The sequence below is a fragment of the Giardia intestinalis genome, chromosome 3, assembly GCF_000002435.2.
Source record: "Giardia intestinalis strain WB C6 chromosome 3, whole genome shotgun sequence".
NCBI lineage: Eukaryota > Fornicata > Diplomonadida > Hexamitidae > Giardia > Giardia duodenalis.
In genome coordinates this window covers 1101440-1128265 of record NC_051858.1, presented here as the reverse complement: position 1 = coordinate 1128265, position 26826 = coordinate 1101440, and the positions used below count along the sequence as shown (strand labels likewise).

General features: G+C 51.1%; 15 protein-coding genes across 15 annotated transcripts; 9 read left to right on the top strand and 6 right to left on the bottom strand.

The window, feature by feature from the left end:
- Positions 1–10: 10 nt before the first annotated feature.
- On the bottom strand, positions 11–1699 carry GL50803_0015513 (WD-repeat protein BING4; the record flags this gene model as incomplete). The annotated part of the gene is made up of 1 exon (XM_001709981.1): positions 11–1699. One exon carries the CDS (start codon positions 1697–1699, stop codon positions 11–13), a length of 1689 nt encoding a protein of 562 aa, XP_001710033.1.
- Positions 1700–1822: 123 nt separating this feature from the next.
- GL50803_0011877 (uncharacterized protein) lies at positions 1823–6136 on the top strand (the record flags this gene model as incomplete). Its single annotated transcript, XM_001709980.1, has 1 exon — positions 1823–6136. The coding sequence occupies one exon, from the start codon at positions 1823–1825 to the stop codon at positions 6134–6136; it is 4314 nt and encodes a 1437-aa protein (XP_001710032.1).
- Positions 6137–6172: 36 nt separating this feature from the next.
- GL50803_0015514 (Kinase, STE STE20) lies at positions 6173–7756 on the top strand (the record flags this gene model as incomplete). The annotated part of the gene is made up of 1 exon (XM_001709979.1): positions 6173–7756. One exon carries the CDS (start codon positions 6173–6175, stop codon positions 7754–7756), a length of 1584 nt encoding a protein of 527 aa, XP_001710031.1.
- Positions 7757–7827: 71 nt separating this feature from the next.
- Positions 7828–10719, top strand: GL50803_0015515 (uncharacterized protein; the record flags this gene model as incomplete). Its single annotated transcript, XM_001709977.1, has 1 exon — positions 7828–10719. One exon carries the CDS (start codon positions 7828–7830, stop codon positions 10717–10719), a length of 2892 nt encoding a protein of 963 aa, XP_001710029.1.
- A 51-nt stretch (positions 10720–10770) lies between these two features.
- On the top strand, positions 10771–14010 carry GL50803_00137747 (uncharacterized protein; the record flags this gene model as incomplete). Its single annotated transcript, XM_001709976.2, has 1 exon — positions 10771–14010. One exon carries the CDS (start codon positions 10771–10773, stop codon positions 14008–14010), a length of 3240 nt encoding a protein of 1079 aa, XP_001710028.2.
- Positions 14011–14055: 45 nt separating this feature from the next.
- GL50803_0029682 (uncharacterized protein) lies at positions 14056–14463 on the bottom strand (the record flags this gene model as incomplete). Its single annotated transcript, XM_038046037.1, has 1 exon — positions 14056–14463. The coding sequence occupies one exon, from the start codon at positions 14461–14463 to the stop codon at positions 14056–14058; it is 408 nt and encodes a 135-aa protein (XP_037901846.1).
- Positions 14464–14567: 104 nt separating this feature from the next.
- On the top strand, positions 14568–14855 carry GL50803_0011884 (Ubiquitin related modifier protein; the record flags this gene model as incomplete). Its single annotated transcript, XM_001709975.1, has 1 exon — positions 14568–14855. One exon carries the CDS (start codon positions 14568–14570, stop codon positions 14853–14855), a length of 288 nt encoding a protein of 95 aa, XP_001710027.1.
- Positions 14856–14862: 7 nt separating this feature from the next.
- Positions 14863–16296, bottom strand: GL50803_0011885 (putative Phosphatase 1 regulatory subunit; the record flags this gene model as incomplete). The annotated part of the gene is made up of 1 exon (XM_001709974.1): positions 14863–16296. The coding sequence occupies one exon, from the start codon at positions 16294–16296 to the stop codon at positions 14863–14865; it is 1434 nt and encodes a 477-aa protein (XP_001710026.1).
- Positions 16297–16416: 120 nt separating this feature from the next.
- Positions 16417–18084, top strand: GL50803_00137746 (uncharacterized protein; the record flags this gene model as incomplete). The annotated part of the gene is made up of 1 exon (XM_001709971.1): positions 16417–18084. The coding sequence occupies one exon, from the start codon at positions 16417–16419 to the stop codon at positions 18082–18084; it is 1668 nt and encodes a 555-aa protein (XP_001710023.1).
- A 105-nt stretch (positions 18085–18189) lies between these two features.
- On the top strand, positions 18190–20004 carry GL50803_0024985 (uncharacterized protein; the record flags this gene model as incomplete). Its single annotated transcript, XM_038045990.1, has 1 exon — positions 18190–20004. One exon carries the CDS (start codon positions 18190–18192, stop codon positions 20002–20004), a length of 1815 nt encoding a protein of 604 aa, XP_037901845.1.
- A 31-nt stretch (positions 20005–20035) lies between these two features.
- GL50803_0015520 (Ribosomal protein L21) lies at positions 20036–20515 on the bottom strand (the record flags this gene model as incomplete). Its single annotated transcript, XM_001709970.1, has 1 exon — positions 20036–20515. The coding sequence occupies one exon, from the start codon at positions 20513–20515 to the stop codon at positions 20036–20038; it is 480 nt and encodes a 159-aa protein (XP_001710022.1).
- A 145-nt stretch (positions 20516–20660) lies between these two features.
- On the top strand, positions 20661–23585 carry GL50803_0011895 (BBSome complex subunit PTHB1; the record flags this gene model as incomplete). Its single annotated transcript, XM_001709968.1, has 1 exon — positions 20661–23585. The coding sequence occupies one exon, from the start codon at positions 20661–20663 to the stop codon at positions 23583–23585; it is 2925 nt and encodes a 974-aa protein (XP_001710020.1).
- Positions 23586–23592: 7 nt separating this feature from the next.
- GL50803_0011896 (uncharacterized protein) lies at positions 23593–23952 on the bottom strand (the record flags this gene model as incomplete). Its single annotated transcript, XM_001709967.1, has 1 exon — positions 23593–23952. The coding sequence occupies one exon, from the start codon at positions 23950–23952 to the stop codon at positions 23593–23595; it is 360 nt and encodes a 119-aa protein (XP_001710019.1).
- Positions 23953–24082: 130 nt separating this feature from the next.
- GL50803_0011897 (putative Phosphatidylinositol-4-phosphate 5-kinase) lies at positions 24083–25603 on the top strand (the record flags this gene model as incomplete). Its single annotated transcript, XM_001709965.1, has 1 exon — positions 24083–25603. One exon carries the CDS (start codon positions 24083–24085, stop codon positions 25601–25603), a length of 1521 nt encoding a protein of 506 aa, XP_001710017.1.
- Positions 25604–25615: 12 nt separating this feature from the next.
- Positions 25616–26365, bottom strand: GL50803_00112341 (Transmembrane domain-containing protein; the record flags this gene model as incomplete). The annotated part of the gene is made up of 1 exon (XM_001709964.1): positions 25616–26365. The coding sequence occupies one exon, from the start codon at positions 26363–26365 to the stop codon at positions 25616–25618; it is 750 nt and encodes a 249-aa protein (XP_001710016.1).
- Positions 26366–26826: the final 461 nt, after the last annotated feature.

Below are 26826 nucleotides of genomic sequence, written 5' to 3'. Positions count from 1 at the left end.
CAGCAGTGAATTATTTCTTACGGTCGTCTATCCGGAATCGCTCCAGAACAGGCATGCCAGCGTATGACTTCTTCACGCTCAACTGACCAGCACGTGCACACTTCATGTCGTTAAGGCGCTTTTCAACTTCCTCGGCAACTCTCTTCATCGAGTCTCTCTCGTTGAGCTTGGCTCTAAGAGAGCGCTTCTTCTTATGCCTGATGATCTTGTTGCTGAGGGCTTCATTGATGAGACCATACTTTATTTTTATCCACTCCTCGTCGGTAGGACGATGAACGCTGGTCAGAATGTCTCTGTTGCCTATAAGCGTATATGGTATCTTGTCAATCAGCTTGTGGACTGTTGCGTTGTTTCGCTGCTTGCTGCCTTCGAACAAGTTGACAGTCTGGAAGTCATAGTCCACACTCCCAGAGCCAGGGATAATAATCGACTGGATCCCAGATGTCAGGCCGAGAACACAATCATCATAGTATGGTCTAAACTCACAGCTGACAATGGAGTTGCTATTACCGCTGCGCCTGCCATTGGCACCACCGGCAGAGCCTGTTCGGCCACCCCGGACAACCTTGCGCTGGATGGCGTGAGAGTGGTCGTGAGACGAGAATGCACTGCCGTCATATTTGTGTGACATATACAGCAGATCGAGCTTGGCCAAGCTGCAGTGTGAGTCCCCCGTTGCCTTGCGCTCAAGCACACTGAGGAGGTTGTCATTCTGCTGTCTCAGTCGACTGATCGAATCGTAACTAAATGCTAGTAAATCTGAAAGCTTATAGAAGTCGGCGCTGCGAGCTGACGCTGCGCATACTACCCCGGATTGAGAAATAGAAAGATCTGTCAGGGTGCGATTGAGCAAAGAGAAAGCTGCGAGTTCGCTGCCATAATTGCGCATATCAAATATCTTAAGCAAACCGTCCGTGTTCGCAACCAACATATGTGGGCTGGTCATGGAAAAGCAATGCCGGGAGATTCCAACGTTGCTGCAGTTGATGGACATTACTGGCTTATCAACGAGATTGGGAGAGTAGAGGTTGACGATCCCAGTTGTTGTGGAACTGACGGAAACGAGCGCATCCCGCGGATTGTGCGTTAGAGAAGACGGACTGGTAAAGGGTGTTTGGAGCTGGGCCACTAGGCTGCCAGTAGATATGTCGAGATAGTGCAGCTGGCCGCCCTGGCAAACACTGGTGAGTAGCCAGTGATGAGGAAGAAAATCTACGAATGTAGGGCGAGGCCGATTGATGTTGTGGACCTCTATCCCTCTGTCATCAAAGAGAGTGATTTCTCGACTTCGCGCAACAGCGTACATGGTACAGTTATGTAGAAACTTGGCGTCCATTATGATATCGTTGTCTAAATGTACCTCTGATAAAAGGTGCTTGTCGGCCATTCGAATGATGGCCAGATGGCCGCGGTAACCGGCTAGCAACATGTGCGCTCCAATCCGGTCGTACCTGCCAATATAAGGGCCCGAGGGCTGGCGGAGCTCGAAGATGTTCCTGGCTGCCTGTTCTGGAAGGAGGCGCTTGAGGTCTTTTTGACTAATGTTGGTAGACTCTCCATCAGCGGCGAAGACCCCTGTCTTTTCACTTGTGCTCAGCACGGACAGATCCTTTCTCCTTATGGCCTTGGCCTGCTTAGTGATGTGCAGCGTTCCAAAGGTTGCTTTTTCAATAGCTATCTGATCTTCATTCTCGTCCATTGGGCCCCAAGCTCCAAGCAGTTGTGCTCTTTAATTAATTAACTCGGTTGCGTGAATCAATTTTTAGACTAACTTTTAAACCCTCGTGCTTTTCACTCAACCCGCCAGGAAGCTCTCCTTTCCATGCAGCCTCGCATACTTCTTAGACCAGCGGGGACGGCCGGAATATACTACAGCGCCCACAATCTGACGCGGCGCCCCGTAGACATAGAGCTTCCTCCCGCCAGCTCCCTGGTAAATTTCCCACCTGCATACACAAGAGCCCACGAATCAAAGCCTTCGCGTTCTGATGTCCACAACACATCGTATTTTGAACTAGTCAAGCAGAAAAATGACGATATTTTGCAGCGGTATATGGCAGAAGCAATAGCAGATAACAAGCGTGCAATGGCGGCAGCAGGCCTGTTGGAGCCAGAAAACAGGTCCCGCCCTCCAGAGCCCATGAACTTTGCTCCGTCACCCCCATCCGTGCCGTCCTCAGAGCCAGAGGCCCCTCATGTGATGGAGACAATCCTGCATCTCAGTAAGTCAGTTCCTAGGGACTCTTCGGTCGATATACCGTGCCCAGTTGTATCTATTCCCAGCGCACTCCCGCCGTCTGCTCCTAGTAATAGCAGCAGCGTATATTCCACATTACCTCCTTCCCACCTGAACACTACCACGTCCCCAGCTCCGACTACAACCAATGCACCTGTTTCGAATGGCACTGAAGGAAAGAAGAGAACGTCCTCCAGTGGCATTTCAGACGAAAAAGTACACAATGTCCCTACCAATTCTGCAGAGATCTTTGCCGAGCTCTTAAAACCTAAACGCACAAAGAAGATCCGATCCTCCTCGAAGCGGCGTAAAGACAAAGAGAAGCTATTAGAAATCGCGGCTAGAAACGCACACCTGTCGCAAACATTCACTCAATCCATACTGAACTTAGAGCACTTATCACAAAAGGAAAAAGAGCTCTCCCAATACGCACACTTTGCGACAGTCCTCCAAAGTGAAAGAGCACAGTCTGATCAGAGGGAGCAGGCGCAAGCGCAAGCTATCCAGCTGTTGCTCAGACGGATAGCAGACCTTGAAGACTTGACGAGACGCCAACAAATGGCAGCTCCTGTCCACCCTTTTATTCCATCCCATATGCCACTACAGCCTCATGGCACCATGCCCAGTGCACCCAACATCGCTGCGGCCCCGTCGTGTCCAGCTCCTCCTTACTGGCCATATTACTCAATGCCGCCCAACCCTGGCGTCTACTCTGGTCCCGAACCAGGTGCTATGGATCAGAGTTCAGGACCCGTGGTCCGCCAGCATATTGAAGTAGCTACACCATCTCAAGCCCCGCGTATTGACAGTAGCACTAATAACTCTCTGTCTAAGCCTGTAGTTAAAGTAGACAATTTCGAATCTATGGCGACTTCCCAACCGGTCTCAGCTGAAGACCTTACCTATGATCAAGAAATTAATCCTACCATTTCTAAGTTTCTCACCACTGATGACTATACGGATGACGAGGCAGGCCATCGGAGAACGCGCTTTAGGGCAAAAGTGTTTACGACTATACCGCCTGATCCCCCACCCTTACCAGTTGACGATAGATATAGTGAAGCAACGGTAATCCCGAGGATATCTAATCGTGAAGCACTGCGGGCAGAGTCACCGGACTTTTCGCCTCCGATTGTTCAGTCCTTTAATATCATTAGATTGCCTCCGCGACCTGTTAAGAAGGCGACAAAAGAGACACCTACCTTCATCTCAGACAATCCAGTAGGTGCTTCTCATAACAATATAAGGGCTGCAGAGTTCGCCATGCCCTCTCCTATAGACAAGTCCATATCTGTCTCTACCGATAAGGATCCTTCTTTCCAATTTCCTCGAGCAACTGTGACGACCAACTTTCCTTCTAATATTCCCAAGGACCTTATGCCCATTAAATCCGCAGAGGTTACTTCTGAACATTCTGGAACCAAGATTGGTTGCTCTCAGGGAACCGCAAATGAAGCTAGTAGTAACACTACAACGCAAAACATCTTACACGAGTCTCTTCATGAGAAAACTTGGCCTTCTTCAGATTCTATTTCTAGGCTAATAGAGCAGACTGAGGAGACCCTGACTGCAGGAATTTCCTTCAAACTTTCTTCTGACCAATGTGCTAATAGTAGTAACCACGCGCATGACAATCTAAAGCTGTCTTACCCCACGGATGAACACGGCCCGGCGCCAATTTCTTCAGGCTCTTCTCTGGAAAGCAACCCCTTAGCGCCCAATCTTGAGTATGATACTAAGATATCCTATCCACATGAGCAACTCAGAGAAGCGGACTCGCCTCATGCGCTCCAACTATCATATGATAGGGAGCCAACTAGGGATGACAGTGCTTCAGCATCTAGAAACCAAAAGGGGCGCCGCATTAAGTTCATGGACTGTTCTACTAGCTCCTCTGGAGCGCTGTCTTCTGCCAGCAAGGCTAGCACAGTTTCAGTGGAGGTGATTGAGTACGAAGAGGAGGAGTACAAAAACGCGTTCAAGGCTGTCCAGAACTCCAATCCTACAGGATTGCATACTACATTGCAAGATTCTTCCTCTAGCTTAGATGCCCAGGGTTGCGCGTTTCTGCAACCACGGCTAGGGTCCAATCTTAACATTACCGGCGTATCTCCTGCATTTCCTAGCTCACTTTCCCCTAGAAGCTTCGGCCAAAAGTCCAGTGCAGCCAAGTCCGGAAAGTCTGGGACGAGTGATATTTTGAATGAGCCGTCAATGGATAAAGTTGCAAATCCATCAGAAATATCCAGCTCGTTGCTGGAGCCGCAAGGCACGAACGCAGGGCCGAAAACACACCCACATGACACAGCGCATCAAGCAGCTCTACCACAGAATAACGAGTCTCGTAGCTCAGGAGACATAGTGAGTGATTTCGCTGATCTGGAGTTGGAGATTCAACAGGAGTCTGCTACCAGCGGGCCAAATCAGTCCCTAGGTGCAATGAATAGCCTCATAGAGAGTGTCTCAAATCAAGCCAGTATGTTCAAACGTAGCTTGGAGGAGGCCTTGCGACGCAGCCATGACGCCTCTCTAATCGTTGACGGGGTGAGTACTCTGTCTGAGCAGGAGCAAGTGCTGCGACGACCCCCCAGTCAGGACAATCACCTCGATCCAGAAGACTACGAGCTCGACTTTAGTGCTGATAAAAGAGCTAGTTCACTAAGTGAGACTTTTGACAGAAGGTCCAGGACATCTGATGTGTGCTCGGCGAAGGCACCTCTTACTGCAACCGCTCTTCTTAGCACCATACAAAAAGGTCTCAGTGCAATGTCATTCTCGTCTCGGCACAGTCTAAACAGTGGCCAAAACAGTCTCCTTACTCATTCTACGGAGTCTCCTAGAGATTACAAGCTCTTCTTACCAAACGATTCGTCTATCATAGGGTATCAGCCGGAATTTGTGCCGCCTGAAGATGAATATATGGTTGAGGATCCTGAGCTATTCCCCTCACATTGTTTGGAGGACATAGAGGGTTCTGTTCCAAGCACTCAGAATCAAGATCAGATTGTGACGCAGGGTGACATACACGATGACATCGACTTAGATACATCTCAAGATGGATGCAGTGAAGACCGGTCTGCTCACAATGAGGACTACATATCGGGAGTTGATGTTCCCTACGTAAGTCTGGAGACTGCAGGCTCGTCATCTTGCGCAAATGAGCTCCCAGAAAGCTCCACAAAGGAGGCTGTTGTCTTCAATATGAAGCTGCACGGAGTGGGCGCCAGTGCCTCTCTAGCCTCGTCACTGAGTGTTCCGTCACCCAAGAGAACACTTATTCTAAACCAGAACCAGGGTCCTCCTCACGGGCTAGGCTTTGGTGCTGGCCAGCGAAAAGTGTATGGAGCTACATCAAGCATGCCCACATTGCCAATTGTACAAACTCAGAGCGATAGAGCCTCCTCATCAGATGACTTTAATGTCGCATCGCTTTCGTCTAAGACTGAATCCACATCACCGCTAAAGCCTACACAGGTCAGCAAAGCAAGCTTCACGTTTCTTCCACAGAACCGATTCCCTGGAGGAGCAGGCCCTGTCAATCCAGTTGCGTCGGAGTCTGAGCCATCTCCTGAAGAGAGCTGCGGTGTTGCCACCAGACCACCTGCTATTCCACAACAAGCTGTGGCCACTACTGATTCTAATGCCCCCAAGCACATGCAGCCAAACCTAGACGAAGAGCTGGATACCATCCCTGACTTGGACCTCCTAGGCAGCATGTCCTACATTCCTGATCTGAATAGCACATCCATCAGTGAAGAAAAGTTACTGAAAGATCGCTCATCGGGATCGTCGCGTGCACAGACAAGGTTTTCTGTCAATGTGGATATCGATGGGGCTGACAACTTCTATGAGTTAGACATCGATTTGGGCGAAGATGGCTCCGAATTTGAAGATCTATAGAGATCTGTAATTAACTAAATCCCTTTGCTTTTAAAAATGAATCTTGCAGATCTCATCGAGGAGGGCAACCCCCGCGAGTGCTTTGAGCTTCTCTCTCCGATAGGAAGCGGCTCCTATGGCGCTGTTTGGCAGGCATTTTCCGTCTTGACATCTGAAATAGTGGCTGTGAAGCGGATACCCCTTGAGTCGGACACTAGTGCCCTAATCCTCGAAATCCAGTTGATGAAGAAGCTCAATCATCCAAATATCGTCAAGTACTTGGGGTCTTTTGTAGACAAGGTTGACGACGAGCTTTGGATAATACTAGAGTTTTGCAGTGCAGGGGCCATCTCTGATCTCATGCGCGGCTGCCACAAGACATTGACCGAGGAGCAGTGCAGCTACACACTTGCAAGTACACTCCTCGGGCTTCGCTACCTTCACAAGCAACATGTTATCCACAGGGACATAAAGGCCAACAACCTGCTCATTTCGGAGGATGCTAGTGTCCGCATAGCTGACTTTGGCGTTTCTGCTGAGATGCAGAATAGCTTTGCCCAGCGCAATTCGACGATTGGAACCCCCTATTGGCTCAGCCCCCAGCAGATAAAGGGAGAGCCTTATGGATTTAAGGCAGACGTGTGGGCTTTGGGTATTACAGCAATAGAGCTCACAGAGGGCAAGCCGCCGCACTCCGAATTGACGAGCATGCGGGCGATGATCGTTATTCCACGACAGCCGCCTATGAAGCTTAAGGGCCGTACTAACCCCTTTACTAAGCAGCCACATAGCGACGTCTTTGCTGACTTCGTTGATCGTTGCTTGCAGCATGCAGAGGAAGATAGGGCGACGGTAGAAGAGCTTTTGCAGCATGAATTCATTACTATGCACTGCAAGATTGAAAACGACAGGATAGTCAGTAAGTCAACTCTTCCCACGCTGATAGCAGAACGCTATAAGTGCTCCCTTGTGGATGTAGTTGTAGATGGCGACGATGCCCAGGGGGAGACAGACTACGATGAGTGTGGTACTATCGTCATGGCACCTCCAGAGCAACATCTTCCTAATCCAAATTTCGGTACGATGGTTTACGAAGATGGGACTGTCATAATGCATGGCAAGGTTCTTAGGCAGGGGGAAAGCAGCGATGTTCCCGTCGGGACTATCGTCAGGAGCGGATCCACCGACACTCCCATAGGAGACGGGGAGATACTTATCAGCGCCGACGAGAATGGAGAGTATGGGACTGTGACCATTGTCAGAGGAAATTCGTTATCTAACGATGCTGCCAACACTCACTCCACGGAGCTCAACATAAGTGCACAGATCTCCGTGGATCCCGTCAACACACTCAAGCAGGAAGATTGTGTGGAGGATCTTGACGGGCCTAGCGCATCACCTCCAACCAAGACCAAGGAGCCACGCGGAAAACCTGCAAAGGGGCCGAAAGGGTCCAAAGGTACGTTATCCAGACGCCAAAAAATTCTGGCTGCAGCAGCACAAGAGTACGAGCAGGCCAGTCAGATAGCTCAAGATATGACTCGCGAGCAGCTTTTGGTGGAAAAGATGACCGAAAAGAATCCTGCACGTTTGCGAGTAATCAAGAAGGCCTTGCTTCTCACCGCTGTCAGGTCCAAGTAAATATATTCACTGCACGGATTTGTGCCAGCTCACTCTGCTCAGTTCTCTTGGACAAGTCGATTCAAGTAAAAATGAGAACCGAACCGATTCTGAAGGACTCTCCCTCACTGTTGGGTCCCTCAGAGTTACAAGAACTCACGGCTTCTCTCGAGGCATTTGGCACGGAAATGCGCGGGTATCTATCCGCGAAGAGCCTGTCTGTCGAGAAGCTGCCTCTTCTAACGAAGGATATTAAGGCACTGGTTGAGTTGATCCTTGTTCCAAAAGAGTACACAGTTGATGAAGTGGCGTCGTTTCCCCCTAATAAGAAGATGGGCACAATGGCTGTCCTTGCGCTAGAGGCCGTGATGTACTTCTCTTTGTGCATTTACCAACTAGGGCCTCAGGGGGCCGCTCAAGCATCAGAAGACGGCGATACGTCAGTGCAGGAGCTAACCCTATCCAACAAAGCTCTTGTTGGTGAAGCCATCATAGATCGCTATTATGAGCGTGGCACAGATAAGACGAAGTCCTTTTACCCATGCGGTCAGCTCAAGATAACGCTGCCATTAGAGTTCCATTTGACAGCGATCACCTTCTTCAAGCTATTGTGCCCCCTTTTGAAATCTCTAGAGAAGCGGGCGATCATTGTCACAAAACTAATCACATTAATACATATGGCAGACTTTTACGTCAAACAGGTTCGCGTGAAGAGCATGCAGCCGCGAATCGTAGTAGTGGGAGGCTCTGCCAACTCCCTTTCTATTATCTTCAGCGCAGGCCCATTGCTAGAGTCTGATTTCCTTTTTTCTCGCGACGGGAGCGACTCGAGAAGGCTCCCCATAAACGAGACTCATTTGGAAAATGCAAAGAGCATATACTATGAGCACGAACACGCCGTCAGGCTCCAGCATACAAAGCAAGACGAGGGCAAAGGCATACTGGCTCTAGCTCAGAAGCTCCAAGCACTATCTCCGTCCTTTGACAGTCTCTGCACACTTGTGCGGGTATCCAATTATAATGTGGGCTTGTGTGTATCTACTCTTGGTCAGTTTGTGACTAATTGCTTTATCAGCCAGTGCAATGCAGCGGTTGACAGGTTTCATGCACAGATGGTTGAAAAGATCCAGCAGCAAAATGCTGAGGCGCGAGGTGGCCCTCGCCTACGCTCGGGGCGATTTGATCCCAGTACGCTCTTTTCTCAGCAGTCGCTAGCCATCTCAACTTCCAACATTCTTGTTTGGGACTTGCACCGTTCTGATACGAACTCAGAGTCCCTGTTCGGATACCAGCCATTCCTGTACTTAATGGAGGAGTATGCAGCAAACAAGTCCGATATGCTTTCAGCCTATTTGATTGCCCTTATTGATTTAGCATGTAGCCAGCCGCACACTGCCTTTCCAATTTCCGTTGCTCTGCGAAAGGCCTCAATGAAAGTAAAGCAGGCTGTTCCACCACTTCTTCAGGCAAAGCTAGATACGCTACACGGAGATCCTCAGCTCTCATATTGCTACTTTCCCCTTGTGGTGCTGGCTCTGGTATACCTTTATTTGATACGCGCAAACCTTCCTACTGGACTCGCAGACTATTCCCTACTCAAGGGAGTTACCAAGTTTTCTCTGGCCCATTCTGTACTCCACAACGCGGACGTACTTTATCCCACTTTGCTCCTTCTTGATTCCCACCCGGACGCTGCTGGGGAACTGTCGGATATGCTCCAAGAAGATCTCCAGCAACTTTGTCAGCAGCATCAGCTTGACGTGCGCAATGGACAGAGCTGTGCCAGTGTTCTAGCGCTAACTCTAAACGAGCAAGCCGCTGCTTTGTCAGCATTGTATCTTATTAGCTATCATGTACCCATTGTTGAAAAGCTACTACTATCTGCCCTTCTCTTTCCCATTGACAGCATCTTTGCACATGAAACAGCTTCTATCCTAGTCTACACTAGTTGCATCCTTAACACCTTGCTGGCTCTCTATAGTCTTACCCAGGCACCTTCAGATGACGACCTCCTGCAGAGAGTGACTGATCATACAACTGTTTTCAATATCAAAATATCCGCTGCACAATGCATTGCAGACCAGAAGAAGATTGTGGCGCTTCAGAAGAAGTTCCTCTGTTCCACTTTTCAGATGCTAGAGGCAATTTTTCAAAAGCACACAGACTCACCCAGTGCTGACACTCTTCGTACATATACTGATGTGGTCGACTTCTTAGGCTCATTTCAAATTCAGGGCACCAGCTTTGAGAATCGAGTGCCCTTCACAGACCATTTAATCCTCTATTTGACCATGAAGTTCCCTACATATGTGGAGCTTTTAGAGCTCCTTTGCAGGCAGAGCTCAATCACTGCTATTCTGCTGTGGCCACGGCTGAGCCCCCCGATGCGGGACACCTTCTGTAGGTCTGCTACTCTGCTGCCAATCTTCATGAGGGCAGTGTGCAATCTCCCAGAATACATTAAACAGATGAAGCAAGCAGGAGAGAAGGAGATTGTAAGTATAGAGGAAAAGATATCGTCCCTGAGTGAGGTGGAAAAGACCGGGAGGACTCCCGAACACGGGATGTTCAGCATTCTTACGACTGAACAATGCAGGGAGAGGCTGCTGAAGCTGCGGCAGAAGAGAGTTCAGCTTGAGAAGTCGCACAAGCAGACCTTTACGGCTCCGGAGACAATGCAAGCAGAGCTGTTTTCAGAGCGCAACAGCAGAGACTTCAGTGCAGCGTACGGACTCGGACAACTAGGCCCTGCCTTCCTCGAATACGCTCACTTGACAGAGCTGTCTGTAGAGGCAGCGTTGACAAGCCTACTCAAGTACCCCAAATATCGCTCCAATAGCCTTTATATGGAGGTTGTCACACAACTACTTATAGATAGAGATTTATTGAGATTGGTCCGTGCCAAGGCTGCAATCGCAGACATAAACACTTCAGATCCTGATGGCCACGCTCTCAAGAAGAGTCTTGAGGCAATCCTCACTTGATTCATTTTTCTGGTGAAGCTTGCAGTTATGTTGACCCCATTGTCCACAAAAATGTTTAAAGGAGTGATACTCCTCCTGCTGGCCAGTGCGTTGGGATGCGTTCCGCGTCAACTGACTATTACTGATGAGGCTGGGCTGAAAGCTCTTGCAGACTGTCCCTGTTGTGCTGTGGAGCTAGGTTCGGACGTCACCCTTTCGGAGAACTGGGAACCCGTTTCCCTATTCACAGGGACCCTCAATGGTCGTGGAAAGACGATCACTGTGTCCTCCTTTACCTTTAGTGACGGGTACGGCGGTATCTTCAAGCATCTCAACCAGTCAAAGATCGTCAACCTCAAGATTCGCGCCAACACCGAGGTTAAAGGCAGCTTCATCTACTTTGGGCTCCTTGCTGCCACTGCAACCGACTCTTACTTCAGCCAGGTTGTGGTAGAGGGGACCCTGTCCATTACATCTTCTTTAAGCGTCCCGCCTGCGGAGACCATTTCCATTGGGGGCGTGCTCGGATATCTAACTGGAGTGGAACCTGCTTCAGACATTCTGGTAAAGCTCCAGATGACGGTTACCACTGCTGGAAGTGACACAGTTCGCTTGAATGTTGGAATGGGTGTCGGCCTTGTAGAACACGCTGCGCTGTCTGCGGTGCATGCTACAGGAAGCTTGAAAGTTACAGGCCCGGCTAGATTCACTGTGGGAGGTATAGTTGGCAATTCGACGGGTACAGTCCAACGTTCGGAGTCCTATCCAGCTGAGCTTACTGTCACCAGAACGGGTAGTGCTGCAACAACAGGGTTCAGCTATGAACTCGACCTTGTTGTGGGCGGAATTGCTGGGATATGCGGTGCAATTCAGCATAGCAGAGCTGTTATTCCAAACATGAAGGTCACTGGAATATCCACCGTTGGTGGTGCTGCCGGGTATCTGACTCGTGGTACATCTATGTCTTCTTCGTCCTGGACTAACGCTACCATTCGGGTCACAGCGGCTGGTGACATTACTGCTGGCGGGTTTGTCGGATGGTCGTTATCCTCCATCCGCAACTGCACCTCCGTTGGCAATGTGCATCTCCATACGCAAGACCAACCTCTACCACCGACTGTCTCCGTGGGACCGGAGACTGCTGGGGGAGGATTTGCGGGGCGTGTCTCGGCCGATGTCGACGAATGCTATGCATATCCAGAGTCAGTTGTGTGCATTTCTGATAACTGCGTTTCATATTGTGGCGGTTTCATTGGGATTTTCCACAGGCAGAATTCCTCTATCGTCGTTAAAAATTCAGCCGCTGTCACAAAGCTTGTCAATGCAACGGGAGGCCTCTATGGGATTGCTGCAGGCTTTCTTTCACGCACCGAAAATGAGCACGTCCATTCTGGCGCCATCTATCTCTGTGCAGCTCATGGCGATGTGATATACTCCTCCGAATCCGGAGAGGACAAAGCTACTTCCTGGAAATCAAGCATATCTGCAGGCTTTGTTGGCTATGCAGAGTACTTGCAGATAAGCAACACGTATGCTGTTACGAACAAGGTTATCAGTAGCGGGTATGCTTTTTCAACTGCTGCCGGGTATGGAGGAAGCTTACGCTACAGAAGCACCATCCAGGATTCCTTTGCCGTCGTCAACACAGCACTGGAAGTCAAGGCATCTTTCCTCAGAACCCTCTATCCAGGCTATGATGAGACCCAGGCTCCAGATGACACGCTTACTGGAGGAGCATCGTTTGTAGCTGAAGTTTATCGTAATAGTTTCATCGACCGGTGCTACGGAAGAGCCGAATCAATCAACATCACCGTCGACGCTGCCAATAGCATAGAGGGCAATCGTCTTGCACTGCTGGGAGGTCTTTCCATGCTCACTATGACAGGAAAGCTTAGCGACAGCTTTGCTGATGTAAAGGCAATGAAGATGAAAATAAACAGCACTAAAGTCCAACCGCACGTGGGAACTATCGGTGGGTTGGTCTCCTCTCTTGGGGCTATTGACGACTGTTGGGCAAGAGTGGGCGAAACAACAATGGAGTATTCAGACACGACAGCAACTTCTCCTGAACTGGATGGCGGTATTGGCGGTATTGTTGGTAGCCTGCACCTAGGAAGTACGGTGAGCAACTCTATTGCATATCAAACAAAGCCGATAAGCATAAGCGGTTTTGTGCCCAAAAACCTTGGGTCAGTCATTGGTTATCTGCACGATGGAGTGGTCAGGAGGGTGATAGTCAATGTGAGCTTCATAGGATTAACGAGTCAGGGTCAACCCAAAGCCTTCGGTGGCCTGAACGTAAGCAACATAAATGCAGCGATGGCGGGTCAGGTTTACTACCTGAACACGGCAAACACTGATAATTGTGGGGAACCGACCGCAAATGCCGATTTCAATGCCAAGTTTGGAAGCCAGCTGCACTGTGTCGGGGCCGATGCTATGCAGAATAGTGCCACCTATGACGGAATCAACTTTGCTGATGATAGCATCTTTGGTCATGACACGACTGGTTACCCATATCTTCGAAATCTGCCAACACTAAGTAACCCTTCAAAAGAGGGTTTTGTTGACAATCTAAGGAAGCCCAGTGCTTTGGGAGCGACGAAGGAAAGGCGATGGAATTATGATAAGGTCTGGGCCAACAGTGATGACACGTTTAATCATTGCCCCCATCTGAAGTCCTTCAAAAGCCTAGGGGGAGGGCAGGTGTATGTGACGCCAGGACAATTCAATTGTAGCCCAGGATACTCAGGCGCATTCTGCAGCACATTTCAGTGCACCATCAATGGAGACTGTGGCTCCGGTGGAAGATGCGATGTTAGTACGGGCTCGTGCGAGTGTGGTCTTGGACTCTATGGCAGTTCTTGTAGCGAAAGCTTCTGCGGTTCCAATTGTAATAGGAACGGGATATGTACACAGCTAGACAACTATGTCTTTACGTGTGCTTGTGACCAGACATCGTACAAGCACGCCGAGGCGTGCCGTGTGGGATGCACTAATCTGATGAACGGTATCTGCATTGGACCTGGAGACGCAATATGCGACATACCTTATGTTTCTACGGGGACGGGGATGTGTGTCAGCCCTGACGCTTTGTTTGTCCCTGTAAGGCAGCTGTACTCCACGCATAAAGTGATGAGCGGCATCACCATAGCTCTTACTGTTGTTTCTGTAGTACTAGTCGCTGGGATCGTTACTCTGATTGTTTTCTTATTGAAGGCCAAGAGAATGGGCCCAACAAGTAACTATATGAAGATGCAACCCCAGGATTCTATTCCTCTTGAAGAGCATGCAGCAAGATCTGTCCTGTAGAGCGGTGGCCAAGATTGTGAGTGAATAAACCCTCGTTAGCTGTCTTCATCTGCACAGCTTTACTTTTGTTGGTGCGCTTAGGGGCAGATCAACCCTCTGGATGGGAGAGAACAATATAGAGTCTAGTGCACCTGGAATTCGGCGCACGTTTCCCAAAAAGCGTGGAAGTGAAGAGGCAAAGAAGCTCAGGTTGGGCCTCCAGGCCTCGTCGGCTACCATAGGAGCTCCTAGCTGAGGGGGGTTTGGGACACAGGAAACTGCACACACGCTTCTTTGAGACTGTCTTCGAGGTCTCTGGAAAGTTAGTATGTGGCGACTCTGAATGTACTGATGGGCCTTGCTCTCTGGAGCTAGTACCTCGCGGTTGCAGGAAGCATAGTACATGGCCTCAGCGAGCAGAGGAGATCGAAGCCAGTTGCCCGGATTGTAGTTCATCTTTTGTAATACTAACATACTAGACCACTTGCTAAGTGCTACTTCGGTGTTTGTAGTAGAGCTTGTAATTGCCGCAAGACAGATAGAGGTCAAAAATCCCACGTTCAGGCCCGGAATTAAAAATGTCCATAACTATCGAGCTCTTGGCAGGCCTGGAGCAGCTCTCCAAAACGAAGAAGAGCGACCACGAAATGCTTGTGACACACCCAGTTGACTTCACAGAAGTCGTTGACTACGTTGCCACAAAGCTTTTAGAGAAGCATGGGAACGTATTTACTGGTCCTCAGAGCAATCTGGCCCCTGGGATCATCGCATTGATTAACGATCAAGATATTACCGTACTGCCAAAGGATACCAGAATAAGGGCGGGAGACAAGGTGACATTCCTGTCCATGGTTCACGGAGGATAGCCGACAGCTAATCCGGCTCGGAGAAATCACATCCGTCCTCCTTATCTTCCTGTTTGTTGGCTGGCGGTCCATCCTCTTGCGTCGGCACAGGTTCACACGGCCCTTGCTCTAGCTTATCTTTTGAAGTGAACTGGTCATTATTACTAGTGTCTGCTTCCATGGCAGGAGGTAGAGCCTTGGAGGGAAGGGGGTCGAGCGTGTTTCTAGGCAAACTGTCGTAGTATACATCTTCAGAGTCGCGCTCTGAGCCTAAGCCTGTATCAAAGCCAATATCCGTTATATCCCCCGCAGAGTCCACTTCCTCTTTAGCCAACGGCACGGTAACCACATTGCCACTTTCATCAAGTGTGACCTCTTCCAACTCGGGGACATCCTCTGATTTTGCCGAAGCGGTTGCCATGCTGTGTAGTTGAATGGGCACCACTATCCGTGATTTGAGGCTCTCCTTAGAAACAGACTCGACCTCCTCAAGAGACCAAATTGGATAGAGGTACTTGGGATCTGCCGCGGTGACCTCCTCAGCGTGATTCCGGCCACCATATTGGTCCACCTCTCCAGTTTCGTGGAACCTCTTCATATAGCGTTCGCGTTCTCGATTGCCTATCTGGATGCACTCGTCACGTGACGTGCCATTGAGAAAGGCACGCATTGAGACAAACTGTGCAGATTCTTCTGCGCGCTTTTCAGCCAGACACAGTCTTCTCTCAGCTATCTCTGCTTCAGGGCCTCCCGCAAAGTAAGCCGTGACTGCGCGACGCTCATCATCAAAGACGGGCCGATCGTCCAAATATGTCAACTTTGGGCATGCATGAATGATCGTCTTTCGGTACCGCTCCATTGTACGCACAATCTTGTTGTTCATGAGGTTAAGAACCTTCAAATTAGGAAGACGCTGAAGGATAGTTACTATAGCAGGGTCCTCAATCCGGTTCTTAGATAGGTCTAGCACGGAGAGATTCTGACAGACGGGCACCAGCTCGTTCGTGTCGGGATCAGTAGCCTCAACCAACCCTCTGAGGTCATCGACCGTCTCTAGCATGTTGTTGGAGAGATTGAGAGTCTCTAGATTGACGAGCTTGCAAAGTCCATCCCCGATTGATCTGATCTGATTTGTTGCAAGATTTAACTGCCTGATAGTTGGGTTCTTATCCAGATTTTCTACCTTAGAAATCAGGTTCTCCTGCAAGAAAAGACACACCAGATTTTGCAGTGGTTCCAGATTTTCAATCTTGAAAAAGCCGTTTCCCTCTAGCCACAAGGCCTTCACTCCGACATATGCGTCAAGATTTTCGATGCGTGAAAAGCCCTTGTAATGGAAGTACACGGTGTCGTTGAGCTCCGGTGTCGCGTACCCTCCCTTTTCAACACAGATCTTTCGGAGTGCCTTCGGGGTCATCCGTCGATTGCCGGCTGCATCTGTCTCTTCGTCTCTCTTCAGCATTCGTCGCTCTGGGTTTCCTTTTGTGTTTTGAGATTGTGTAAAAATAGTTGAAATGTATTTAAAACACAAATTTCATACTTAATTACATTTGCATAGCACAGATAGAAAAGCACATAATTGATGCCGCCAAAGCCTCGCATGCATCAGGGCGATGCACCGGTGACAAAAGCACAACATCCGCATCAGATCCTTCCCCAGTCGGTCCGCCACACCAATGACATAGGTGTGCTGCGGGAGGAGTTTAGGTCGTGTCTGACGGACATCAAGAGCCTAAAGCAGCATCTGCGCGAAAAGCAGGTCCTCATAGAAAAGAACAGTGAGAAGCTCCTCCGGCTCCAGGATGTTGATCCGGAGACACGCAAGGCCGCTCTGCGAACTGAAATGATCAGGCTTGCAAAGCAGATAGAGACAGGTAAGGCTAACGTACATCGGCTTCTGGCTGAGCTGGAATGGAGGAGTAAGGATTCTGAGAGTATACATGGAGATCCGGACTCTAGTGCGAATACAAGCGTGTCAGACAAAGCCGGGAACCATATGCTCCGCGACCTTGATATGCTCCGCGCCGTAAGGAATCTCCTGGCTGCGCAGAAAGAAAAGGATTACTACGCCAAGAAGAAAGCAATATTTGAAGACAGTCTAGCAAAGGGTGCCGAAATACACCACCAAGACGTTCAGAAGAAGAACCAGGACTATGCAGCAGCGCAGCGGAGCATCGAGAATTTACGCAAGCAACGAGACGATAACATAGAGGTGATTTCAAAACTGCAGGAGGAGCTTGTACAGGCAGGGGTTGCACCAGCGGAGCTACAAAAGATGTACAAAGACATTGGAATGCCACTGATGGAGGTGCGGGAAGATGTTAGTGAAAGGAAGACCTCTGACCGACCTGCGGCCAGAGCAGGGGCGCCGGGTGTCAAGCAGAATGTCAACGAGCTCATACAAAAGGCAAACAACCAGTACAATACCGATATGCTGAGTGTGAGCGCGGTTACCGCACACAGCGCAACTCTAAAGGAGGCCTCGCTCACTAGAACTCCTCAACAGACCTCTCCATATGGGGAACCTGTAGTAACTCGGCAACCAAGCCACATACCCAGTAAGAAGGCCTCGCCGATCGCAAAGAATTCGGCTCCTCAGTCCTTTACTGATCCTGCTTCAAGCACACCGGATAAGGTAACTACGACCGCCGAGAAAACCAGCGCACCCACTACTGAGTTCAGAGATCGCTCCTCCTTTGACAGAGCAGCGAAGGATCAATACCTGGAAGCGGCAGAGCATGATGCGGACATAGCGTACTCCCCTGATCGCAGACTGAAGGCTGTCGTCTTTGACCCACCGCTTCCCCTCAACGGACTCAACACACCTCCTCGCCAAGCGGACCTTCCGCCATCCAGAGGTGGTGTTGGTGGCATTGCCATTGTGGAGACCCCTAGTGCCATTGACCAGGTGGAGCTGGTGGAGGGCTACTCTGCTTACATATCTCAGGTCTCTCCGGGCAAGGGTAGCGAGTACGATGTGACGGGTGTACACCTCAAGAAGGAGGATATAGAGAAGGCGGTGATCGAAGACGAGATCCGCAAGGAAGTCAGCAGACGCATTGATACAGCTAAGTCACGGCGGGGAGCAGGCGATAATTATGATGAGATCTATAAAGATGACTTTGACCACTTTAGCGACGACATCGATGACAAAATTATGGACACCCTCAACTCTACTGCACGCCAGCACCAATCTGCATTGCCTGACCCAATAGAACGCAATCCAGATAATTTTGATTTCTTTGCTTAGTTATCTAGTTTGTCGTGTAAATCTCTATCACCTGGCTCTTTGGGAGCCAGAGACACACTTTCGGGTTTTGGGCTCTGCTTGGGAGGGTCTAGAAGATTTAAAAATATGGATCCAGGAGTGATCGCAACACAAGCTCTACGCACTACCAGCAATAGGACTGGAAAATTGAGGAAAATTTCATACGTTAACAGCCCTATAGGATCAGATAAGATTGATGCTCCAAAGAAAGGACAGCCGATTCTGTGTAATGAAATGCGGGACCACATCTCCATTCTGCCGTCCAAGACTAACGCTGGCCGTGCATTTGTGCGCGGTATGGAATACCTACTGCCAAATGTGCCAGATGGCGCCAACATCCGTCCGCAGAGAGTGCTTTTGAGCATTGCAGACGGCCCCAAGTCATCATGGGATAGAGACAGATCCATACATCTACCACAGGCTGCCACCCTGTGCAACATAGGAGACGAGTATGTCAAGCCAGAAGTACGTACGCGTGTACCGCGGCCGGTGTCTGTTCGGGTGCTGAGCAGGTACACACTAGGGGCAGAGAAGCAGTCTGCGGCACAACAAAAGAGCGGCTGCTCCCTTATCAGTTCCTTTTTGGCACAAAGATCTGCTGATGGTCGGGGAACTAGTCGTCTTGAGCGTAGGACATCATATGAGAGGGCACGGTCTCACGGCGGTTCCCTTTTCCCAGGATCTGCTACCTTTCACCTCACTGATGGTGGAACGCTAGATTCTCAAAGTTCACAAGTATGTGATGACTCAATAGATCTCACCATATACAGAGACCCCTGCTCCATCGCTCGGGAAGTTGCATGTACAAAGAATACCCAGGTCGTTACCCACACTGATGCTGAAACCGCTGGTGAGCTTCAGCGGCTGCATGATTCGTGCGCTAGGACATCTGTTTCTTCGAGCAATCCATCATCCACTACTGAGATGCAGCGGGAGTACCGCAGGCCTCCGATTATATCTTTCTGTGCGCCAGGTGCACGGTCCGTTGCAGGTCAGAAAAAGGAGACTCATGCAGGGCCAATCCAGTCTATACCAACTGTGGAGCCCATGATTGTAGAGCTTTCCCACAGTCCGCCGCCAACCTTCACCAAACCAGCTATCTCTACCGTAACACCAGTGGGTCCCAGCGTTGTTTCTACAAAGGAAGGGAGCTCGGGGCTCCAGATGAGTGCTCTGGCGAGTAACTCACTAGGCAAAACATCGGCATCAATTCAGAAGCACACCACAAGCAGTAAGCCACCGCGGGGCCAGCAGGACCCTGCTATACTACCAGCCTCGTGCCCAGAGGGTTCGGGACATGTTTACATCACCAGAAGCAACACATCCAGCACACTGGCAGAAAGCTCTGTGCACAGCTATGACCAAGAACACGCTTTGCCAGATCACTCCTCAGACACATCGGACATAGCACCTGAGAGCCTTCTCCCTGGGGCTTCCATCAGACCTAACCAGCTCAGAGCAAGGACAGCCGCCGGGCCCGCTTCACTAGAGGTGATGCAGCTTCAATATCGCGAACTAGATAACCTCGAGGCGTCCTTCAGTAGGTATGCAGCTTCGTTTTCGTGCATTCAAAATACACCAGAAGGGGAGCTAAACCCGAATTCACTAACAGCCCCAGGAGTTGCTCTTCCGTCCATGCACCCCAACGATCCATCCCCGAGCTTCTTTGCCACCTCGACCGCTCCTCACAGCTTCAAGGCACGTGCGTACTCTGCACAATCGGCTGCGGCGGCTCCAAGGCGGCGGTTCAATATCATTAACGACTCAGCCATACCGGAGCAGCACATCGTCCGTCCATCTTCCCGGAAGCAAGTCACGAAGGCACAGAATGTAGTCCTCGGCCCAAACCAGCAGCGCGGTGAGAGCGCGTCGAGGAACCGGTGGAAGGCCAGCCTCCACTAGCCGCCCCGCAGGCCATTTACTTCGTCGGAGCCTAGAAAACTCCGTCATACTTGAGTGGGGTGATGTCGATGGCAGATGCTATGCTGACCACGTGTGCGGCCCTGGGAAGGGCGTTTTGTCTCTTGAGGCATGGGACAGGCTGGCCGGTCTCCTTCGCGAGCCTGCGGGCAGCGTCGTTGGCGGCAACGCGCTCCAGGTGGTTCTTCCTGCAGTCTGACGGGTGAACGTGCTCCAGACGCACATTGATGCGCTTGAGCATGATGCGGCCGCGGACGCGCTTCTGGATCTGGACACCGAGGGCACGCGGCCCGATGTTGAAGATTGTGCCTGTGCGCCCGTTGTAGTAGCGGTGGGGCATCCCCTTGTGATAAGCCCCGTTCACCTTGATGTTGACGTACTGGCCGAGCTTGTAGACGCGGTTGTATGTCGTCAGGTTGGCCATTCCGTGTCTACGGAACTTGCGTGCGAAGCAGTAGCGCGTCTTACACCTGTACCCCTGGCTGTGCGTCATCGAGTCGTCCTCGCTTTTCGGGCAGCATTGAAAATGAATTTAAAATAAAATTTAGGTTTTGCATTATGGCGTGACATTTTTACACATTGGGGTACAGATGTGATATTTTTTCATCTTTTCTCGTTTTGGCCCTGGGCAGAGAACTATGTCTCTCTTTTCAACGGTTCCCTGCTGGTCTCACGCCTTGGAGGAGCGTGTGGATGCTAGGGCAGTGGCAGTCCTTAATCTGATGCGCGCCAAGAACAACTCGGCTCAGATTGTCGTCGGATCCCTGGCGGGGCGGCTCACGGTGCTGCGGACTGAGAGTAACGAGTCCGAGACTCTCACGAACACAGTATTTTCTAGCGAGACAGAAAACCCCATTCTGGGCCTTGAGTTGGGCTTCTTCACTGGTCCATCCCCGCTCATTGACGAGGCGGCCAGCAAGCCCGAAAATTTGGAGTTGGCGGTAGTTCATCCCCACTCGATTGGTATCTACACTCCTAAAAGATTGCAAGACGGCGATATAGGCTTAGAGCTGGTGAGTACGGTGCACTTTAGCAGGTACATAATTTCCACATGTGTCATCACCTTGCCAAGTCCTAGTACTGAGGCCGGCGCTGCCCTCTATCATAGTAGGCTTGCAGTAAGGACAGACGATGGCATACTACACATCTGTGCCCGTAGAGTGATGGCCACCCACCGTCTAGGACTTATGTACAGTTTCCCTACTCCGATGGCCTTTTGCCCGGGGACTAACTCATTGGTCATAGCCACGTTTGATTACACGATTGTATCTTTTTCCTGTGCAGATGTTATGAATGATACTGGAGGTGAAGCATGGAATAGTAGTACCGAGCATGATGCAACTGGACCTGCAAGTACATTTAATGATGAGGGAAACCCCCTTTTGCGCGGTGTGCCACAATCAAGCAAGGACGTCCGCTCTTCTCCGCTGAAGCCACAATGGACTTATGTCATTGGTGAGCGGATTCAGCAACTTTCCTACGGCCGCTGCTTCGGAGTAGACTCAGGACTGGAAGGCGAGGTCATCGCTCTGCACACACACGGTATAACACTTGTCAACGCATCTACAGGATTGCTTTCCGTGGAAAATCAGCTCCCAGATGGGCTCTTATTCAGCATGGCCTTATTCAGAGCTCCAGTCAAGGAAAAGGAGTCCACCTCCCAGCCGATTCGGCAGAGAAGGATCAATTTGCCTGAGATTTCGTCAATTGTTGTCTTAGACTCCAATAGGACACTTCACTTCTTCCGCGGAGGTGAACTTAGATGGACGTCTAGGCTATCGGATAGCATCGACGAGCCTGTGGGCGTTCATACTCCGCAATACATGGCCCAATTGTTTGTACCTCGTAGTCCTCCAAAGATGTGTAGCCAGGATGGCTTGTTTGTGGTCCAGTCCCGCAGTGGATCTATACAGGTTCACCTCCTTGGGACCAACCCCTTGGACGTTGATGGAAGACCCAGTAGTTTGCTTCCTTCTCTTCTCTCACCTATTGCTATCCCGAAACAAGCTGTAACGAAGACCTTGATGGAGGAAGCCCAGAAGCGAGTAAGCGCTTTAAAAGCCCAGCATGCGAGCATGCGCACAGGCTTGGATGAGCTCATTACTGTTAACTGCGGCATCAGTAAGTTTTATCGGGATGGCAACACAAATTACACCATAATAGAACTAACACTTAAAGCTGTATCTGGTCGATTGCCTTCGGCAACGCTCGGAGTTACTGGCTGCGGAAGCTATGAGGAGCCCATCACCGACCTATCGTCCCTTGCAGAGTATCCCTCTTTTCTTTCCTCTGATAACAAAGATATCCATGCACCACTAGCAGGCCCACCGTCTTCTTTTATTCAACTTGGGGATAGAGAATGCTTCAGATCAATAACAAGTACAATAGTGCATCTTGGCAGCGGAGCACCGGCTACTGTCTACATCAAGCTAGGGATCTCCGATCTTTCCTTCTTTGTCTCACCATCTCTGCATCTTTCCATCTGTGCCAATGTAAAGATCCCGTCAGAGGACTGTCTTCTGTCAGTACCCTTTGTTGTAACGCGCAGCCTATCCCTTCCATTGTTTTCGAGTGCTCTAGTTCGTGAGAGCTCTGTTTTTCCGAAAGCCACCGATCTACCCTTAAGGGTCTCTTTAAAGATAAGCCCTAAGGAGTCTTTTTCTACCCTTCATGAGCTCCTACTTAAGCGGCCCTTCTCTGCATCTATCCTCTCTGAGGTGGGGAAGAAGTCGCCGAATGCTGTGTGCATAATTGCAGGAGTCCACGGCCAGGTAGTTGTTTCTTTCCAGGACATGCAGCTTCACATTACGGCAACTGCTCTGGAAATACTACCCCTTGGGATAGAGTTTCTTCTGGGATACAAGAGCTTCTTCCAAATTACGGGTATAGACTATAGCGAAGAGCTAATACTTGACAAACTCCTGGATATCTACGGCCAATGTGTGGAGCTGAGCAACGCCTTGGAGAAGCTCAACCTACGCTTGGGTGTAACCTCGGAACTTGTTGCTGATGTCCTGCAACTTGTCACGGAAGTCATTCCACGGATTCCATTTGGCACGCAGCCATTTGATGTGGACTTCACTAAGCTCTTGCCTAAGTACTCTCAATTCTCCTACCAGTCCATTTTGGGAAGTATTGGGTTTCTTACTCAGGCTACCTTCAATCAGGGTCAGAGCGTCCTGTCGGCTACACGGTGTACGAATGTAGGAGAGAAGGTTGATGCTCTCTTGTCCTACTACGAGCTGCAGCTTCGTGATGCGCAACAGCTGTCTGCTAACCATCAGCATCTGCTACAAAAGCTAAGGGCGGGCATGAACGTAGTTGTAGGTATTATAGGTATTTGCTTCTTGATGAGAGGAGAGCCCACGGAGGAGGGCTTTGAGCAGCTGCACCAATGCCTGACAGAGTTCGAACACCCATCACACTTGTACTACTTTATTACATATTATTCCAAACAAGATGACGATTCGGTATCCAGTCCACGCACATATGACTTTGCCAACTGTCCAACACCAGATCAACTTCGATTAGGAACCCGCAGCCTTTTAGCCAGATTTGCATAGAGCATCCTTACGCCAAGCAATTCTCACGGATTTGGATGGCTTCTTCACGCAGATGCCTTAGCGCAACGGCGTCTTTATTTATTTCTTCCATCACCTCTTGTACACGCTTCTCAAATCCTTCCATGGAGTATTTGGGACGCGGGGGCTCTCCATTATCTGTGGTGTCACTGTCATACTCTGCTTCCTGCGTCTTACACCCAGTGAGATTGTCAATGATCTTGTTTAGCTGGTGAGACATGAGATCCAGTCCTCGAATGTGGGAGGCAAGCTCCACCTCTAGGGAGATCACATTGTTCATGAAGTTTTCTATTTCCTCGTGAAGGTCTACTGTGATTGAGTGCTCTTTCTCGTTATGTCCTGTGCTCATTAGTTCTTTATTTTCTATTTACATATATAGGATTCGCAGCCACTATACCTCTCATGGCTCGTACTATCTTAGTAAATAGGATAATATTGGCATCCGATCGAAAGGAAAAGCGTCGGAGGATGATTAAAAAATGGTTCTGTTGGGGAAGTTGGAGTATGACCAACGGCCATATTCTGGCGAGCAACTGACTGTTCAGAGTTCGCTCTATCCACATGTACGGCGCGTGCAACAGGCTATTGGAAAAGTTATTGAAACTCAAACTCAGACTGGTGAGAACCCATACAGCTCCGAGACAGAAGGCCTTATGACAGTATTGGCTTTACCCGGCAGTGAGGTGGATCCCAACACCAGTGCGCCACTTGGAAGCGATTTGACTGCCATCTTCTATCATGCGTCTATGTTTAGAACGCTAATGACAAAAGATTCCCTCAATCCTCAGTCGCTGCTAAAAGAGTTTGTCACATGCAGCCACCCTGGGCTAATGAAGTCGCCCGGTAAAAGCCCCACATTCTTTATTTTCAGCGAGTCTGGTAAGTATCTTATTAAGCAACTAAAGCCCAAGGAGCTTGTTCTCATGCTAAAGATCTGCGCATCATACGGGCGGCACCTTCTAGATAACCCTAGCTCACTTCTCATCCGGATCTACGCAATGTTCACTATCACTACCGGTAAGCCCGGCACTTCTTCAGCGCCACATAGGACCTCCAAGCATGGTAAGCATTTTATTATCATACCAAACCTTTTCGCCACTCCTCGAAAGATAGTTGAGCGGTATGACCTGAAGGGCTCCTGGGTTGGCCGGCACACAAAGCTGCATGCTCCTGATGATCGGGCCAAAAAGACCTTGAAGGACACAAATATGGAGAACTACATTTACCTCACAACCCTCCGGCGGCGGCTCCTGATCCATCAGCTCAAGGCAGACTCAGATTGGCTCAAGCAGCACAACCTGATAGACTACAGCCTACTCTTGGGTCTCACGGACGATATCCCGTGTATTCAGGACAGAGAGCGTGACGATGATCCCGCAGCGGCCCCGGGCACGCCAACCAACAACACTATCGAAGCCGATAAAGTCCACAGCGAAGATGCCAAGACCCCTGTGCAGCGCTTCTACGACCGCCTTCTTGCTGCCAGCTCCCCGAGAACCATCCTCAGCACGCGGGACGTCTCGGACATGCTGCCCCCGGTGGGCCACAGCATCGCGGCCGGGGGGAGCCGGGGGACGTCCGCGTTCCTCGCCGCGCTGCCCCCCGACGAGTACCTCCGGGAGGTCTTCCGGCGCCGCTTCACGTTCGAGGCGGCCATCCAGAGCAGCGACATCTTCCACAGCGAGGAGGGCGGGCTCTACGCGTTCTCCCCCGCCTGCGCCCTGGGGCCCACGCTGCGGGGGTCGGCCCTCTACTACCGGGTCCTCCACATGGGCGTCGTCGACTTCCTCACCGAGTTCAGGAGCATCAAGCACGTCGAGCGCAGGGCGAAGGGGCTGTGCGCAGACAAGGACGGGATCTCCGCGGTCCCGAGCGACGCGTACGCAAACCGGTTCATGCGCTTCTGCAGGGTGATCTTCCAGGTCCCCGTCTCGGAGGACAGCGGGCTCCGGTGCGCAGACTGCTCCGAGATCACGATCTACGAGGAGACCGAGCAGTAGGCCGGGCGCCGTTTACTTGCAGCACCCGCCGCCCAGGCAGCAGAGCGCCGCGGCGTACATGGCTGTGAAGACTACCACATCGACGAGCCCGAGGACCACGCCCGCCCACTTGTTGGAGGGGCCCTCAAGAAGGCCGCGGGGGCCCGCCGGGACGATGGCCGCGATGACGACGAAGGCGACGATGCAGCCCAGAATGAGCCCGAGGAACTTCAGCCCGCAGCTGTCCTTGTGGATGAAGAACGAGCCGATGACCACGGTGAAGGCCCAGCCGGCCGCGAGGGAGACCATCGACAGCCCGCTGTAGCCGCCCACGGTGTTGCTGAACGACTTATCGTTACCATTGTTCCCGTTCTTCGCCAGCACGGAGGTGATCAGGTACGTGAGGAAGTCCGCGAGCGAGGGGTACCCGACTCCGACCCCGATGCGGAACGCGTACTTGAGGAAGCAGTCGAGGCACCCGCAGCACCCGCAGCAGCAGCAGCTGCAGCAGCAGAGGACGCACTTGAGGATCTGGACGACGATGCTGTAGATGATGCAGATCACGGCCACAATCATTATGAAGAGGAAGAGGCCGCCGTAGTTATCCCCCTTCTCACTGATGCAGGCCAGAAGATTCTTACCATTTTTGTTACTGAGACACTCTTTCAATGCCGCTCCAACCTTGCTGGGGTCTCTCCCCGGAAAGCCGACTACCACCGCGTACGCGATCATCGGGATGCCCACGCAGATGAGGGCGATGATGTCCTCGTCGCAGCAGCACATTTATTTTTCTCCATCAATAAACTACCCGGTGATTGTGCCGGAAAAGCGTTGACGTTCACTTTATGGGATTCGCGTGCCCCGGGCTAGTCGGAGCAGTCGACGTCGGGGTCGCTCGTCTCCCGCCGGCGCGGGGGAGCCCGGCCCTCGAAGGAGCTGCGGCGCCGGGGGCTGCGGGGGCTGCGCCGGGGGTCCGGGTCCCCTGCCTGGCCCGGGGAGCGCACCCCGCACACCAGGAGGAGCCCTGCCACGGCGGCCCCGAGGACGTAGTCCCAGGCCAGGCGCCAGTGGCGCGCCCAGTGCGTGTCCCAGGTCGCGGGCGCCGTAGACATCGCCAGATTTTTGGCCGAAAACACGCCGATGCCCGGACGCCTCCTCCGCCTCCTCGCGGCCCTGCCCTGCGGGGTGACGGTCCCCGGCTGCGAGCGGTGCGCGGGCGCCGCCTGCCTGCGCTGCCAGGGCGA